This window comes from Lepidochelys olivacea (genome assembly GCF_965140295.1).
Source record: "Lepidochelys olivacea isolate rLepOli2 genome assembly, chromosome: 1".
In the NCBI taxonomy this organism is placed as follows: domain Eukaryota; kingdom Metazoa; phylum Chordata; order Testudines; family Cheloniidae; genus Lepidochelys; species Lepidochelys olivacea.
In genome coordinates, this window is record NC_140411.1 from 140,883 (window position 1) to 159,536 (window position 18,654).

Here is an 18,654-nt window from a genome sequence, read left to right on the forward strand (position 1 = left end):
TCTGGCTCCTTCTCAGGCTCAGGTTGGCCACCCTTGTTCTAAAACATACAGAACCACTGTCTGAGCACTCGGTACACCAACTTATTACATCAGCAAAGAGAGGCAGTAAGCTCCAAAGCCTTATTGCTCAGATTACCTTACACAGCTTTACACATGGACACCCTCTGGCTCTGCACTGTCCTGTGTGAGATGGGGAACTAATCCTGCACAGGTTTCAGAGTAACAGCCGTGTTAGTCTGTATTCGCAAAAAGAAAAGGAGTACTTGTGGCACCTTAGAGACTAACCAATTTATTTGAGCATGAGCTTTTGTGAGCTACAGCTCACTTCATCGGATGAAGTGAGCTGTAGCTCACGAAAGCTCATGCTCAAATAAATTGGTTAGTCTCTAAGGTGCCACAAGTACTCCTTTTCTTTTAATCCTGCACAGTGTCCAGATGGGGCTGCACCATTTATTGATACAGAGGGGCATTAGAATAATCTCTGTATTATTCTCATCCCATCCTTTATGCATTCATATACCTTGTTTTCTGTTTTGCCTGCAGCTGGGCATTGAGCAGAGGTCTCTGTTGCACTGCCTACAGTTGTACCCAGCTCCCTTCCTTGAACTCATAGTTAATTTAGGCCCCTATATGTGTATGAGGGGGTTGATATTGTTCTTCCAATGTTAATTGCTTTGCAATTCCCAACATTTAATTTCACTTGCCATGTGGATGGGTGGGTGGCTGTGGCTTCCACAAAGGCTAAAAAAGCCAGAAAGCAGATTGTTTTTAAATTACATTTTTTAAAAAGAACAGGCCAATCTCATACTATTTGAATGCTTCAGATTGGCAACACCACCTTCCTCTGGAGCATTTGGGTGTGGCTCCATCAGAGACTGCAGACAGACTAGTGTGGCTTCTTCTTATGTCCTTCCACCTCAATCAGGTTTTTTTCCAGTATTGGGCACATCCTATGTCTGGTCTGGAATTCTGGTGAGATCGTCTGTGTTGCACGGTTCCTCCAGGAGCTGGCAGACCAACAGATGTTCCATGGTATGTGTTTTACCACAGTCACGTGCCTAGGTCTTTGGAATAGTCCCACTTCCGCATATGGACTTTTGGCCTTCCAGCTCTTGTTCAGAGGTGATTTTAAACATCTCCAGGTTGACCAGTCGTTCTCTGTACCTGTGGAAGGCATTTGGCAATGTCAGTGTGCCATTTGACATCCTTGTTTTCAGACTGCGTGCACCACATTTCCAGTTATGTAGCCACTGATGATTCTGTAAGCAGTTCTGTTCCAGTTAGGATGCTTCTCTGTGATATGGCTGCTGTGTGGCCATAGAGCGGATGTCTGGTATCGCCAACCTGTTGTAATCATTCTATTTTGTTTGTGTCCACTCTCCTAATATCCAGTGGAGCAATTCCAGCAGGCACATAAAAGCTGTTCACAGTTGTTGGTTTTAGAGATTTTGTGATGTAGTGGTAGCTGTCATTCAGGACAGGGGCCAGGGCTGCCGGGTGGGTTCTGCCTGACCCAAATGGTGCACATTTGTGGCCTTTGTGACGAATCCAGATGTTACAGAATCTGAACTTTCATTTTAAGAGCTGTTCTCTCAGTCTCCTGGTTGGAAGGAACAGTTCTTTACCCTGCAGTAGTTGTGGTTCTTTGAGGTGTTGTAGTCAGTGTGGTTCCCAACGTGGGTGCACATGTGCATGGGGCTGAAGTGTTTTTGACTAGCAGAGTCTGTCAAAGCCATGTATGTGGCCTGTGCCTCCGTCCACTCCTGTAGGAGGACATAAAGAGATTAGTGGCCCTGCCCTGCCCCTACGTCCCAATGATTCTGAGATAAAAAGAAGCTCAAAATAATCCAAACCTCACAGGGTTTGTGATAAAATAGGAGTTGGCAGCACTCTGAAATTGCAAGACACTCCCCCTATGGGCAGTCAGGGCCAAATTCACCCTATAGAAATGAAATGGGGGGTCAGTGCTTTCAGGGGTTACCCCATGTCACGGAGTGTGGGGGAGTCCAGGCCCTGCACCCCTCTTCCTGGGATCCACTGAGACTCTCAGCCAGCCAGTAAAACAGAAGGTTTATTGGACAACAGGAACACAGTCCAAAAACAGAGCTTGTGGGTACAACCAGGACCCCTCAATCACGTCCTTCTGGGGGAGCAGGGAGCTTAGACCCCAGCCCTGGGGTTCCCTGTGTTCCTCCACCCAGCCCCAAACTGAAACTAAACTCACCCAGCAGGTTCCCTGCTGCAGCCCCTGTTCACATTCCTGGGCAGAGGTGTCACCTCCCCCTCCCCCTCCTGGCTCAGGTGACAGGTTCTCAGGTCTCCCATCCCCAGGGCACATTCCCAGGTCAACACTCCCCCCTCCCTGCTGAGTCACATTGTCACATCTCTCCCCCCTTTGAGACTGAACTGAGCGGGGTCACGCTGACCAGTGACCTGGGGAAGTTCGGGGCCCCCTCTCCGGGACAGCGCATCCGCTATCAGGTTGGCACTTCCCTTCACGTGGACCACGTCCATGTCGTAATCCTGCAGGAGCAGGCTCCATCTCAGGAGTTTGGCGTTGGCTCCTTTCATCTGGTGCAGCCAGGTCAGGGGAGAGTGGTCGGTGTAGACGGTGAAGTGCCGCCCGAAGAGATAGGGTTCTAGTTTCTTGAGGGCCCACACCATGGCCAGGCACTCCTTCTCGATGGCCGCGTAGTGTTGCTCCCGGGGTAGCAACTTCTTGCTCAGGTACACGATGGGGTGTCTCTCCCCCTTTTCATCCTCCTGCATTAACACCGCCCCCAGTCCCGTGTCTGAGGCGTCGGTGAATACCACAAAGGGCTTGTCAAAGTCTGGGTTTGCCAGAACTGGGCCACTGACCAGAGCCTTCTTCAGCGCCCGGAAAGCCACCTGGCACTGCTCGGTCCAGACCACCTTGTCTGGCTTCCCCTTCTTGCATAGCTCCGTGATGGGGGTGGCGATGGCGCTAAAGTGGGGCACAAATCTTCGGTAGTATCCTGCCATCCCAATAAAGGCTTGGACCTGCTTTTTGGTGTGGGGAGCGGGCCAGTCTCTGATCACCTCCACCTTGGCTGGTTCCGGCTTTAGGCGGCCGCTCCCCACCCGATGGCCCAGGTAAGATACTTCCGCCATCCCCACCTTGCACTTCTCCGCTTTTACAGTCAGCCCAGCCCCCTGGAGTCGGTCCAGCACTTGTCTAACCTGGGACACGTGGTCCTCCCAGGTCTGGCTAAAGACACAGATGTCATCAATATACGCCACGGCAAAACTCTCCATCCCCCTCAGGAGCTGGTCCACCAGGCGCTGGAAGGTGGCCGGTGCTCCCTTGAGGCCGAAAGGCAGGGTCAGGAACTCATAGAGCCCCAGAGGGGTGATAAAGGCCGATTTCAGTCGGGCATCTGCATCCAGCGGCACTTGCCAGTAGCCCTTTGTAAGGTCCATGGTGGTAAGGTACCGAGCTCCTCCCAGCTTGTCTAGGAGCTCGTCCGGCCTGGGCATGGGGTAGGCATCAGATACAGTGATGGCATTGAGCTTCCGATAGTCCACACAGAACCGGACCGACCCGTCCTTTTTGGGGACCAGCACCACCGGCGAGGCCCAAGGGCTGGCAGATGGCTGGATCACCCCCAAAGCCAGCATGTCCCGGACCTCTCTTTCCAGGTCCTGAGCAGTTTTCCCTGTGACTCGGAAGGGGGAGCATCTTATCGGCGGGTGCGACCCTGTCTGCACCCGGTGGACAGTCAGATTAGTGCGTCCAGGCTGGTTGGAAAACAGCTGTCGGTACGGATGCAGCACCTCCCTGACCTCAGCTTGCTGGGCAGGGGTTAGCTGATCCGAGAGGGGAATTGTTTCCAGGGGGAAACCAGCTCTGGTCCCAGGGAATAGATCTACTAAAGGGTCATCTCCCTGCTCTTCCCACTGTCCACACACGGCCAACACCACATTCCCCCTGGCATAATATGGCTTCATCATATTCACATGGTACACCCGGCGGTGGTGCGCCCGGTTTGACAGCTCCACCACATAGTTTACCTCATTGAGCTGCTTGACGACCTTGAAAGGGCCCTCCCAGGCGGCCTGTAGTTTGTTCTTTCTCACTGGGATGAGAACCATCACCTGATCCCCGGTGGCGTAGGCACGGGCCCGTGCCGTGCGGTCATACCAGACCTTCTGCTTCCTCTGGGCTCTGGCCAGATTCTCCCTGGCCAGGCCCATGAGTTCAGCCAGTCTCTCTCGGAAGATCAGGACATACTCCACCACTGACTCTCCATCGGGAGTGGCCTTCCCCTCCCACTCGTCTCTCATCAGGTCCAGGGGGCCCCTCACCCTCCTTCCATATAACAGTTCGAAAGGCGAAAATCCGGTAGACTCCTGGGGCACCTCCCTGTACGCGAACAGCAGGTGAGGTAAGTACTTGTCCCAATCCTGCGGGTGCTGGTGCATAAAGGTTCTCAGCATCATCTTTAGCGTCCCATTGAACCTCTCCACCAGCCCATTGGACTGGGGGTGATACGCTGAGGCCCAGTCGTGCCGGACCCCACATTTCTCCCACAAGCACCGGAGCAGGGCCGACATGAAGTTGGAGCCTTGGTCTGTCAAGACTTCCTTGGGGAACCCCACTCGGCTGAAAATGGTCAGGAGCGCATCGGCCACGGTGTCTGCTTCAATGGAAGCTAAGGGCACTGCCTCGGGGTAGCGGGTGGCAAAATCTACCACCACCAGAATGTATTTCTTCCCCGACCGGGTCGTCTTGCTGAGAGGCCCCACGATGTCCATGGCCACCTTCTGGAAAGGCTCCTCTATGATGGGCAAAGGTCTCAAAGCCGCTTTCCCCTTGTCCCGGGCCTTCCCCACCCTCTGACAAGGGTCACAGGATCGGCAATACTGCCGGACCGTGGTAAAGACCCCGGGCCAGTAAAAGTTCTGTAGCAACCTCTGCCGGGTGCGCCGGATTCCCTGGTGCCCTGCGAGGGGGATGTCATGGGCCAGGTACAGGAGCCTGCGGCGATACTTCTGGGGGACCACCAGCTGCCTCCTGATCCCACAGGACTCTACTTCCCTTGTGGGAGCCCATTCTCGGTACAGGAACCCCTTCTCCCACAGGAACCTCTCCTGGCAGCCTCTCCTCATGGTCCGTCCCACACTGAGGTCGGCCAGGTCCCTGAGCTTCCGCAAGGAGGGATCTTTCCTCAACTCGGCCTGGAACTCAGCGGCTGGGGAAGGGATGGGGCCCGGTTCCCTCTCGCTGGCCAGGTCCGAGGCCTCCGCCTCTCTGAGCCGTGCCCCTCGGCCCTCCCTCCCCACCAGGGTAGGGTCCTGCGCCTCTGGTGTGATACCCTCCCCGAGGTCAGGGCGCAGTGCCCCTCGCCGGCTCTGGCTACGCGTCACAACCAGGGCGGTCTGGGGCTTGCTTGGCCAGTCCTCTAGGTCTCCCCCCATCAAAACTTCAGTGGGCAAATGGTGGTGTACCCCCACATCCTTGGGGCCCTCCTTGGCCCCCCATTTCAGGTGTACCCTTGCCACGGGCACCTTAAATGGGGTCCCGCCCACCCCTGTCAGGGTCAGATAGGTGTTGGGCACCACCCGATCTGGGGCCACCACCTCGGGCCGGGCCAGCGTCACCTCCGCGCCCGTATCCCAGTATCCATTGACCTTCCTCCCATCCACCTCCAGGGGAACAAGGCACTCTCTCCGGAGGGACAGCCCCGCGCCCACCCTGTAAACTGAGCACCCTGAGTCCAGAGCCTCCAGCCCTCTGGTGGAGCTGGCCTGGGGTACTCTTCCCTCCGGGGCAGGTGGTAAACTGGTAGGCCCCCTTTCCTGGGTCGTCTGCCCCTCGTCCAGCTGGGTCCCTACCCAGTTAACGCTGGGTAGGTTGGGTCTGCTCAGTTTGTCCCTGAGCCCGGGGCACTGGGACCGTACGTGGCCTCTCTGGCCACAGTGATAGCAGCTCAGGTCACGTTGGTCCCCTCGAGCGGGTCAGAGGGGCCCGACACCAGGCGTTCCCCTTGGGAGGGGGTTCTCCCTATTTCCCCGCTGGGAGGCCCCCTGGTGACTCTCTCTCTGCATCGGGGGGGGTCTGTTCTTTTGGGACTCCTCCCGGCTACCCCCTGACCGACTGTTCACAAACTCGTCGGCCAGCTGCCCTGCGTGCTGGGGGTTCTCGAGCTTTTTGTCCACCAGCCACAGCCTCAGGTCGGACGGGCACTGTTCATACAGTTGCTCCAGTACGATTAGGTCCAGCAGGTCCTCTTTAGCTCGGGCCCCAGCTGTCCACTTGCGGGCATACCCCTGCATCCGGTTGGCCAGTTGTAGGTAGGTGACCTCAGGCGTTTTACGCTGACTCCGGAACCTTCTCCGGTACATCTCGGGGGTCAGCCCAAACTCACGGAGCAGGGCCTGCTTGAACAGTTCATAGTCCCCTGCCTCCGCCCCTGTCATTCGGCTGTACACCTTCACGGCTTTGGGGTCCAGTAAGGGGGTGAGGAACTGGAGCCTGTCTGCAGGGTCAACCCTGTGCAGCTCACAGGCATTCTCAAAGGCCGTCAGGAAGCTATCTATGTCCTCCCCCTCCTTCCGCTGGGCCAGGAAGCACTTATCAAAGTTCCTTGCAGTCTTGGGTCCCCCCGCACTCACCGCAGCCGCAGCCGGGGCCCCACTGCTCCTCAGCCTGGCCAGCTCCAGTTCATGCTGTCTTTGTTTCTCCTTCTCCTGACGCTCCCTCTCCTTCTCCTGACGCTCCCTCTCCTTCTCCTCCTGCTCATGTTGACGTTGTTCGCTCATGTTGACGTTGTTTCTCCTTCTCCTCCTGCTCATGTTGACGTTGTTTTTCATGATCCTCCAGCTCCCTCATTTTCATCTCCCTCTCCCATTCCAGCCGCCTCCGCTCCAGGGATGGGGAGCTCCGCCGGGAGGATCCCCTGCTGGGTGCCGGGGTCAGGGTGCCCTCGGTATTCGCTGGGCTTCCCCCAACCCCTCCCCCGGACATAGGTAGGAAGGGTCTCGGGATGTCCTCAGCAGCAGTCTGACCCCTCCCAGCCCGGTCAGGCCCCAGGGCCCACGCTGCGTCTGCCGGGCGGCTTCCCTCAGGGACAGGGATCGGGTCATCCAAGCGATCCCTCTCCTCCAGCTGGGCAATCAGCTGTTCCTTGGTGGACCTCCCGATGCGCAGCCCCCTCTGCCTGCACAGCTCCACCAGGTCGCTCTTCAGGCGTTTAGCGTACATCTCCCTGCTGGCCCCTCGCAGGCCGGGCAGCTTCCCACAGTTTCCAGGAAAAGCCCCTCGTGTGCCAGTCCTTCTCGAGGTCACCACCTCTTTGCCAGGGTCGAGCTGCAGATTCCTCCGCCCCTGGGACCGCTCGCTGCAATCCCCTGGGGGACCCTGTTACTGCAAAAGTCTTTCTCTCTGGTCACACATTCCCAGGGGTTAACCGCCCCCCGAAACCGTCTCTCTCTGAATCTTCAGCACGCCTGGTCCCCGTCAATTCCCCTTCGTTTTACTGCTCCCCAGTCACTTACTGCAGGAAGCGCCGTTCACGGGGTGCAGTAGATCCCACCGCTGCCACCAGTTGTCACGGAGTGTGGGGGAGTCCAGGCCCTGCACCCCTCTTCCTGGGATCCACTGAGACTCTCAGCCAGCCAGTAAAACAGAAGGTTTATTGGACAACAGGAACACAGTCCAAAAACAGAGCTTGTGGGTACAACCAGGACCCCTCAATCACGTCCTTCTGGGGGAGCAGGGAGCTTAGACCCCAGCCCTGGGGTTCCCTGTGTTCCTCCACCCAGCCCCAAACTGAAACTAAACTCACCCAGCAGGTTCCCTGCTGCAGCCCCTGTTCACATTCCTGGGCAGAGGTGTCACCTCCCCCTCCCCCTCCTGGCTCAGGTGACAGGTTCTCAGGTCTCCCATCCCCAGGGCACATTCCCAGGTCAACACTCCCCCCTCCCTACTGAGTCACATCGTCACACCCCAGGAAGATAACTTGCCCCAAATCCTCAGCTGGGGTGGGCTCTCTCCTGTGGCAGGAGGACTTAGGGACAAACTCTGAGATCTAGTGGTAGGGAACGGGGTCATTGGTTAACAAGTGCCCAGCACCTGACAGGCAGGCACTGCCGTCAACTGTAACTGATACTGTGGTTCCATAATGTAATGCCAGGATGTGTTAGCCACTGAGATGCCAGGACATTCCTGGCTCCTGCTCAGCTCCTGGCCCAGGGGGACCTGGTGGCAGTGAGTTCCACAGGCCAGTTATGCACCGGGGTTAGAAACATTTCCTTTGCCCGAGCATAAATTTGGTCCCTGCCAGTGTCAGTGACCTCTCCACCCCCATTCCTGCGTGGCGGTTAGGGTGACATAGGACGTGCCCCAGTTAGACACTATTCTAGTCAGTATTTTCTCTCCCTCCATCCCATCCCCTCTGGCACTAACTCGCATGGCCCGGTCACTTGCTTCCTGGGCAGGAATCTCTCCAAACTCTGATCATTCCCATCTGTGCTGTCGCCTGTCCTAGATTGGGGGCTGGGGGAGAGGGCACAGTACCAGCACAGTGCCAGAGGAGGGAAGGGGAGAGCAGACCCAGGGCAGTGTTAGGAGGAGGGGTAAGCAGACCCAGTGCTGTGCTGGAGGTGGGGAAGGTGGGGCAGAGCCAGCTAGGTGATAGGGTGGAGAGAGGAGCAGACCCAGTGGGATGCCGGGGTGTGTGGGGGGAGCAGACTCAGCATGGTACCAGTGGCAGAGAGGGGAGCAGACCCACAGGGGTGCAGGGAAGGGTAACAGAAGCAGACCCAGAACGGTGCAGGGGAGGGTAGAGGGAGCAGACCCAGAGCGGTGCAGGGGAGGGTAACGGGAACAGACCCAGAGCGGTGCAGAGGAGGGTAACGGGAGCAGACCCAGAGGGGTGCTTGGGGTGCTCCGTTGATTCTGGAGCATGAGGACAGTCTCCGACTTATTCTCCAATATATTTGATTTTGTAATGGGTGCACTGGAGGCAGGGGAGCACTCTGTACATATTGCACCAGAGGGAACCCCAAGGGGCTTGGGACCTTGGCCTGTGGGGACTCAGCTATGTCAGGGCACCTGCTGCATGGTGGGGTGGGAGTGGGGAAGGGTGAGTGCCATGTGAGCTGTCACCCTGATCCAGGGCCCTGCCTGCTGGAATGTGGGAATCTGAGGCTCGTCCAGCTAATCCCGGGTCCCTCTCCCTGTGCAGGATTAATGGGGATTAGGGGGCTCTGCTGCTGCAGCCCCTCCCAAATGCCTCGCATTCCCCCAGCTTGGCCCCATGGCCACCAGGAAGGATCCTGCTTTGTGCCGACTTTGCAGGGAGAGCTGAGAGGTTTGGGGGAAGTGCCCAAGGAAGAAGTGGGCAGGGGCTTGGAGAGTTCAGAGAAGCCTTTTCCCTAGAGATGCTGCTGCACTACCTCCCAGCCCTTAGCAGCTATTGTCAAGCCCTGAGCCACTTGTGAGCACACAGCTAGCATGAGCCCTGTTCAAGGGACCTTGGGCAGGAGAGTGGAGGAGGCTGGATGTGTTTGTCCCCACAGTCCTGCCCTGGCCCCCATGCCTCTCTCCTCCCCCTGCTCCAGTCTGTCTCCTTCCCTCACTCTTGACCCTGCTGGAGCTGCCCCCCTGCCCTCATCCTCCCATCCCTCCATTTAGGCTCTGCTGCACCAGGGTGGCCTCCCCCCGTGCCCTTAGTTAGAGGCCCCAGCATGTTGGGGGGGCGGCATCTGCAGGAGGCTCTCGTTGTCCTGCCTGAAGGGGCAGAGATGGGGTCACTAGCTGGTGGAGACCCCAGCAGCCCACAGTTCCTGCCCTCCAAGATCCAGCAGCCCCTGTGCAGCGATTTTACTATGCACCCCGCCACACCCCTGGTTAATTATCCTCACTGTTAAAAGTTTAAAGAAAAGGAGTACTTGTGGCACCTTAGAGACTAACCAATTTATTAGAGCATAACCTTTCGTGAGCTACAGCTCACTTCCTCAGATGCATATCGTGGAAACCTGTTAAAAGTTTGTGCCTTATTTCCAATCTGTATTTGTCTAACTTCAAATTCCAGCCGTTGGATCGTGTTAGGCCTTTGACTGCTAGATTAGATTAGATGCTTTTGTGCCTTTTGACACATGAAGCAACCCATTGTTTCCACCTCTGTCTGGTTAATGCCACATTTCTTTCTCCATTATAGTTGGTTTCCAAGACAATGACATCTTTCCCAATGGTTTTTGTGACATTTTGGGGTCCTCTCAGACCAATAAGGGGTTCTGTCATTGTCTGGCCTGTAACTTAGGGCCTTCGTGCTGTGCCACTATGTTTCAATTCCTTGACACCTGCAGCCTGCCCACAGACACACGGTCTCACTCTGGCTCTTGTTATTGTGATACCCACATTTTTCCCACCAGTGGACATGAAATATTCTCTGCGAGCATCTCTGATGAAATGTGTTAAATTTCCTGTTGCAGGCTTCTAGCGTTTGCCAAGTTTCAGAAACATACTACAATGTGGGTATCACAATAACATTGTACAGGTATAACTTTCGTGGTTCGTGTGTGAACCTCCTTATTTTTCGAATATTTTCCAGTCTTGAAAAAGCTCCACTTGCCTTCCCAATTCTTGCTTTCATCTCCTTATGGAATTGTCCATCAGCACTGACAGTGCTTCCAAGCTATATTGTTATCCGGAGTTTCTGAACCCAAAGCCCTTAGTAACTTTTACTCTTGGCGAGGCGGTGGCAGGAAATAAATCAATGGGGACACAGCTGTCTGACCAATAGATGGTTGACACAAGCAGTGTAATACAAGAGTGCTTTCACTTAACACTTTATTTAGTCTCAAGCATTTACATCTGCAACAGGTTAATTAAACACCCCAAATTACCCTCAGATTAATATTTACTCAGGGTCTTGAGGAGGTCTTGAGTGAATAACTGTAGACGTGTAGTGGCTAGCCTTCCATCTGCAGAGGAACCTGAGAGGTGTCAAAGCCTTCAAGTGTCCACCAGTCTCAGATTTCTTCCTCTTTTTATATCCAATTTGTTAGTATTACACAGCTTGTTCATCAAAAAACAATAACTGCTGAGCAGAAGCTAAGTTAAGTGTGGAGTTTTCCAACCTGTAGTTTTCCAGCCTATCAAGCAAGGAATTTTCTATCAGTTAACCAGCTGTATTTCACATAGCAATATTTAACTATTGCCAGACTTTCCATCTTGCAAAACCGCATGCTCCAGCAAAAGCTCAAGTCAGGAGAGCAGAGGGTCATGTTTACTCCTTGTGGTCACTCACTTCCCCTCCCCTCCTGGTCTATTAGTTATGCTAAGGCTTCAGAAATGTTCATTCTAGCTCCTTTCAGTGACGAGCATATGTCACGGAGTGCACAGGCTGGGTGCTCTGGAACCGCTCTGAATGAAGTCAGACAGGACCCTCTGTAGTGTGACTCCCCCCCAGGGCACACTCTCACTAGGGCAAGACTCCTTGGCTTCAGTGCCTCCTTGGGTCTGACCTTGGACCGTTCAGCACCTCTGTTCCATACCAGGAGCTCCCCACAGTGAGTCAACCTGGATAGGACATCTGGTGAAGCCTTACGCACCTCCAATGGGGTCACGTACCCCAAACTTCATAGTTAGCAGTGACGCTGAGCCAGCGAGGTAAAACAGAATGGTTGATTAGTTGTCTAGAACACAGCATAGAACAGATCTTGTTAGCACAGAAATCAGGAAGTTACAGCAAAGTCCATCTTGGGGGTGGGGGAGAGCTCTTCCCACAAGGCTTCCCCCGGGCTCTCCCCCCAAGTTCCAGCCAGGAGACTGACCAGCTTCCAGCAGCCAAGCTTCAGTCATGCACACCTGCTCTCCTCCTTCCTTTGTCTCTTTCCCAAGCAAACAGAACACCCAACCTCCATCTCTTACTTTGTTCTCCAACACCTCCAGCTGATTCTTGCAGAGAATGGGCCCCAACCATCAGTTGCCAGGCTACAGACTGTCAGCAATTGTCTGTGCCCAGGCAGCCAGATGGCAGTCACAGGGGTCTCTGCAAGGATCACACAGCCTTGTCCCACCACCTAGATACTTGAATAACACATAGGGGAAACACATGCAGTATTCAGACAAAACATTAAGAACATTCCCACTCTGTCCCAGCATAACAACTGTGGGCAGTGGTCCAGGCATGTTACTGGGCTCTGAGCTCCAAAAAATCTCCCCCTCCTACAATATGGCCTGATTAATGTGTTTGTAGTCTTCCCCATCAGTTACATATGTACCATCATTGCTGACTCCTCTTTCAATGACCATGACTTTCATTTTCTTTTGACTGATTTTGAATCCTACTGTAGCATCCTCACATATGACATTGATAGTAGTCTTTTTCATAGCATTGTCACCTGTATCCAACAGAATAATGTCATCTGCAAAGTCAGATATTTCCTCTACTCCACAAACTCTTGTATCTTCCTCTGATGTTACTCTTCACATCATGTAATCTACCACAGTGCAAAAAAGAAGAAGCGATAAAATGCAACCCGGCTCTACTCCAGTGATGATATCAAACTAATCCATTCTCCACTTACTGTCCTTACACAGTATTCTGAAACTTTCTGTAACATCTTGACCAGTGGCACTATCTTTCTAGGAAGCCCATATTATTGCAAGAACTTCCATAGTGATTCTATGAATGCAGCTGAAAGCTTGAAATCTATGAAGTTCAAGACTAATCTTCTCTGGTAGGTGAGCCATTTCTTAGTCAATCATCTCCAGGTAAAGATGTGATCTACACACAATCCTTTCAGTCCAAATCCTGCTTGCTTATTACGCTTTTTCACCTATAACCAGTTTGATTTGGTTCAATAATATACTAGAGAACACTTTCCCATGTGCTAGAATCTTTTGTTTCCTATGTAGGTAATGTGATAATCCCCTGTTTATACAGCCGGATCCTGCTGTTTATACAGCCAAAGCTCATCTTAGCCCTTTCAGCCATAGCATTGCACTGGGAACTTGTTGTGGTCACTGATTATCCATCAGGACCCCCAAATGTTTTTCAGAGTCAGTGCTACCCAGCATAACTTCCCCCATCCTGTAAGTATGGCCTGCATTCCTTATTGCTAGATGTATGACCTTACATTTGTCTGTATTAAAAAACATATTGTTTGCCTGCACTCAGGTTACCAAGTAATCCAGATTGCTCTTTATTAGTGACCAGTCCTCTTCATTATTTACCACTCCCCCAATCTTTGTGTCATCTGCTGCAAATGTAACAATAATGACGACACTTTCTTCCATTTTTCTGAGAAAAATGTTAAATACCATAGGGCCAAGAACCAATCCCTTCAGGACCCCACTGGAAACCCACACACTCTATGAGGATGAGTATAAACTGGCATGAATACATTTAGGCTGGAAATTAGAAGAAGGTTTCTAACCACCAGAGGACCACAGTTCTGGAACAACCTCCCAGTAGGAGTAGCAGGGGCAAACAACCTAACTAATTTTAAAATACAGCTTGATAAATTTATGAACAGGATTATATGATGGAGTTACCTGTAATAGCAGGACTCTGGACACAGCGATCCAGTCCTGTGTGCTATGATTGCTCATTTAGATAGCATTTAATCCACTGGATGTGTGCCAAGCTGTATTATGCTGGAAGGGCACGAGGCCCCACCAGTTACCCTTACTCTGTGTTAAGGGGCATCTGTGAAGTGTAGGAATGAGGGGACTTTGTGGGCATACTGCACCACCTCTTGGCTAGCAGCTCTGCCCTCCACCTGGTCATCCCTGGCCCCAGTAGGGCTGGAGTGGCTGTGCAGAGGGAAAGTGGTAACCAAGGGGCTGTGAGGGGTACATTTATCAGCTGGAGGCCCAAGAGGGAGGGGAGGCACACTGCAGATGCTCTACTCCCCTTTGGGGGCTAACGGGGAAGGGATTCTGCACAAACCTGAGACCATCCCATGGAAATGACACCTGAGCTCTGAGAGGTGTGAACTGACCCATTTTCTTCCTAACCCCCTCACAGTCTACCCCAGTTTCTGTTGTGGAATACCAACAGCTCCCTATGCATGGTTTCAGAGTAACAGCCGTGTTCGTCTGTATTTGCAAAAAGAAGAGGAGGACTTGTGGCCCCTTAGAGACTCACCCATTTATTTGAGCATGAGCTTTCGTGAGCTACAGCTCACTTCATCGGATGTTTTTCCACAGTAGTGAGTTGTAGCTCACGAAAGTTCATGCTCAAATAAATGGGTTAGTCTCTAAGGGGCCACAAGTCCTCCTCTTCTCCCTATGCATGTGGCTTTTAGAGCACTTTGAAACTTAAAAGAAGCTCATTTTGTTAGTGGCTGTTTCTTGGGAACCCCTGCTCAAATGACTCCACATTTGCACCGCAAGCTCTACTCCAGCTCCTGATATGGCACCACAGTTTAAGGCAATTTACATATGCATTTTGAAAATTATAAGCAGCTCATTTTGGGGGAGGGGCTGTATATCTGAAACTGTTGATGAAATGACCAGTTTGCACCACAAAATCTGCTTTCATGCTGCAACGTACCAGTTGTCAAGACAACCTCCCTGTGCATGTGGGTTTTAAAGCATTTTGAATATTAACAATTAAAACCCTAACATGTTGATATCACGTGATTTTCTAAGGGCTGTTCTATGTCGGGAACCCCTTGGTAAACAGCCCCAAATTCGGCTCACTGGCACACCCCGGAACCCCACTGAGGCAGAGCACTTTACAAGCAGTCTGAGTCAGCATGTGGATTTTATAGCACTTAGAAAACTTGGCTGTTAACAGTAAGCAACTCTCAACATGTGCTATTATGGTGCTACTCCCTCACTTTAACAAGCGGGTGAATATTGAGTAGGGGTAGGTAGATGGTATGACCTCTACAGGTGTCATGAGTGAGACAAAAAGAAAAGGAGGACTTGTGGCACCTTAGAGACTAACCAATTTATTAGAGCATAAGCTGTTCTGGGCTCCAGAAAAGAAATACAAGAATGAGCAGCTGAAGTCTGGAAAACCTGCCTTATAGTGAAAGACCCTTAAAGGGCATGGCTACACTGGAAACTTCAAAGCGCTGTCGCAGGAGCGGTCCCGAGGCAGCACTTTGAAGTGCGAGTGTGCTGGGAGAGAGCTCTCCCAACGGTAATCCACCTCCAAGAGGGGATTAGCTCCCAGCCTTGGAGCTTGTTTACACTAGTGCTTTAAAGTGCTCTGACTTGCTGCGCTCAGGGGGGTGATTTTTCACATGCTCAGGGGGGTGATTTTTCACATCCCTGCGTCAGCAAGTTAGAGCGCTATAAAATGTAAGTGTAGCCAAGCCCTAAAGGAGCTCAGTCTATTTAGAGGTGACTTGATCACAGTCTACAAATACATGCATGGGGAAGAGATTTCTGAGAGCAGGCAGCTCTTTAAGCTCCCATACAAAGGCTGAACAAGGTGCAGTGGCTGAGAGCTGAAGCCAGACAAATTCAGACTGGAAATCAGCTGAAGGTTTTCATCAGTGAGGGTAATTAACCTTAGACAGCTCGTCCTGGGGCATGATGGATTCTCCCTCACTTAAAATCAGTAAATGGCTAGTGGATAGTTTTGCTAAAAGACTTGTTCTGGCTCAGCCAGGCATTCTGGGCTGGATGCAGGAGTCACAGGGTGGGATTCTCCAGGTGACACAAGTGCTCAGACTGGCTCATACTGTGCCTCACTTTTGCCCCCACTGAAGCAGCTGGACCTCACACCCTCTGTCCAACACATCAGCGTGCTGTGTAATCTCCCCAAATCCAACTGGCCATGTCACCCCTTCTCACAGCCTGCTGTGCTCTGTCCACTCGTCCCCCATGTCCCTCACCCAACCTGCCATACTCTGTGCATGCCTGCTGCTGGGAGCTGCTTTGCTCCAGGAGCTCCTTGCTTTATGTCCAGTCCCTCCAGTCTCCAGGATGGAGAAAACAAAAGAGCAAGGGAGTGGAGAAACAGGAAAAAAAGGAGTGGAAAGTGGGAAGAAGATGGGTGGCTGCTCCAGAGCTCATGTTGCCCGCAGCTGCATGGATTCTGTAGCTGGTGGCAGGAGAAGGGGATCCTGTTACATGGGACTACTTCCAGCAGCTGGAGGGGCAAGGGGAGTAAGATGGGAGGGAATGAGTTCCCTATGAAATGCACACATGGCGCCAAGGAACCAGGCTCACAATGTGGGGAAGTGCTTGACTACTCCAGTGCAAGCCTCTCTCAGTAGGGGGGCCTGTAGGGAGTCAGGCAGGAGTGCTGGCCGTTGTGGGAGCTCCTGGATACTCCAATCCCCTCCTCTCCCACCAAGATGTGTTCTAGGGTGAATGGCAGGAGAGGTGGTGGGAGTAGGGCAGGAACTCAGGTTCTGGAGGGAGGGTGCAGCAGGGGGCACTGTAGGGAGTGGGGTGGGAGCTGTGGCTGGTGGGAGGGGTCAGCATGCAGCTCTGTAGGGAGTGGGGCAAGAGTGCTGGGCGGGGGCTCCCTCTTACTCTAGTCTTAACCTCCCAGCAGGATAGGCAAGTGGTGAAATTGCTGCTGGGGCCTGTGCTGCCTGAGGGGCTGACGTGTGACCCAGGTTAGGAGGCTCCTAAGAGCTGTTTGCAGCTCCCAGCTGGGCCCTTTCCCTGGCGCTCGTCTATGTTCCTGTGCTGCTTGCTCACGGGAGCTGAGGCCGCAGCCCCAGTGTGGGCAGGAGCTGCAGCAATGGAGCGTGAACTTCACTTCACCCGGGCCTGTCCCAGCTGCCTCCTTTTCCGGGGTGTGTTCTCCCCTCTGAGCTCTCAGCAGGGGATGAGCCCTGGGCAGCGTCCCCCGGAGGGGATGTTCTGGGGAAAGGAGCTATTAGTGGCTGACCTGGAACTGCAGGGAACTGGAGGGATCTTGGAGAAGCCTTCCCACACAAAGGAGAGCCCAGGATAATGGGCAGGAGCCTTGGGTTCAAGGAGCAGGGTCTGAACCCCCAGGTGCCCCTGATGCTCTGGCAATGCTGGCTCCCCCTGCCCCTTCGCTTTCTTTCCGGGCCCAGCAGTTGGCAGGGCCAGGCCTCCTCTCCTGTCCCTGCCACAGAGAAGCTCAGCGCCAAGGAGTCTTTCTGGAAGTTGTGCTGTAGCCCAGCTGGGAGCAGGTGGGCAGGGTGTGCTGGCCTGCAGCTCAGCCTGTCCCTTAAGCCTGTAACAGCCGGCTCCTCACTGCAGCCCTGGCCAGAGGTTTGGGAGTGCTGGCACTTGGGGCCCTGACAGCAGGATGGGATCCTGAGGTGCTGGAGGGATGTTTCCAGCCCCTATGTCCCAGAGAGCACAGTGGGGTGCTCAGAATAAGGCTGACTCTTCTGTCCCTCTTGAAGTTGGGTCACTTGCAAAGAGACCAAGAAGAGGACCTCTGGGCCCCGGCTGCAGCACCAGGCCCCCCAGCAGTGCTGCAGGGGAATGTCCAGCGGGAGAGGGCAGTGGGAGGTGCTGGCTGCTCAGTGGAAGGTGAGGAGCAAGGCCGGGCTAGCTGCTAGCCCTGCAGCATCTCTGGTTTCCTTTCCCATTCCCAGGAGAGGGTGCATGCTGATGAGGCTGGCTGAGGGGGAAGGAGGGTCCTGGGAAACACAGGCTCCATGAAAAGGCTGAGAATGGTGGGGAGAGCAGCAGGTGAGTGCCAGCCTGTTCAGCACTGTGGGACAGGCTCGCATCCCTCAGGCTGGGCTTGGGAAAGGGCACTGGGGTAAATCTGTGGAGCTCAGCCTCTCTGCCCAGTGGCCTTTCCTGGGGCAAGTCCCAAGACCATCTGGGCCCTGGACAGCACAATGATGGGCACAGAAACAGCGTCTAATCTGAGAACATGAGTAGTAACGGCCTGACCCATGGCACCTCCAGCAGCACAGCAACCCTTATTGCTGCAGTGGGGCCAGCTCCGACTGAGGGCAGAAATTCCCGTTACTGAGTCCCCACCCCACTTCCTGCAGCACCCCAAGTGCGAGCACTGACTGCAAGGGGAGAGCACCTCTGTCTGAGCCCCCTGCCTCCAGTTTGCAAGGCGGGAAGTGCTCCCACCATCCCTTGAAGAACACTGCACTGAGCAGAGTAGCTGCTCTGATCACCTACTGGGGGGGGGTATCAATTTACCTATCCTAGGTGGAATATCTGAGTGCCTCAGTATCTGTAAAGTGTTTACCCTCCCGACCCCCTGTGCAGCATCCCCACTGTATAGACAGGAACAGCAGCCCAGAGAAGCTGTCATTCGCCTGTGGTCACACAGACAGACTTTGGTGGTGCATGGAATTGGACCCGGGCTTCCTGAGTCCTAGCTTAGCCCACTAACTGCTGCCATCCTGCCTCCTAGGGCAGAAGGTCTTGAGCTGCCCTGGGGATGGCCGGAGGAGCTGGGGCTGGCTGCTGGGCTCCAGCCCCACTGCTGCTCCCACTGACATAGAGCCTTTCCACCAGATCACAGCCACGGATGCAGACAGTGGTCCCTTCGGCTCCCTCTCCTACTCCATCGGCTCTGGCATCGGCAGCGTTGTCCCCACACAGTTCAGCATTGATGAGCACACTGGGCAGCTGTGCACGGTGCAGGGCCTGGACCGCGACGAGGGGGCCACTGCCTATGACTTCACTGTCACTGCTGTCGATGGGGTGAGCACTGATGAAAGCAGGATGGGCCCTGGGGGAAAGGGCTGTGTGAT

At 53.9% G+C, this 18,654-nt stretch overlaps 1 protein-coding gene across 1 annotated transcript in view; it reads left to right on the forward strand.

Moving 5' to 3' along the window:
• DCHS1 (dachsous cadherin-related 1) overlaps positions 1 to 18,654 on the forward strand; it is a 131,606-nt gene that overhangs the window by 26,457 nt on the left and 86,495 nt on the right. Inside the window, exon 3 of the mRNA XM_084635833.1 lies at positions 18,416 to 18,604. Within this exon, the coding sequence (XP_084491959.1) occupies positions 18,416 to 18,604 (189 nt within the window). The remainder of the gene's footprint in view (positions 1 to 18,415; positions 18,605 to 18,654) is intronic.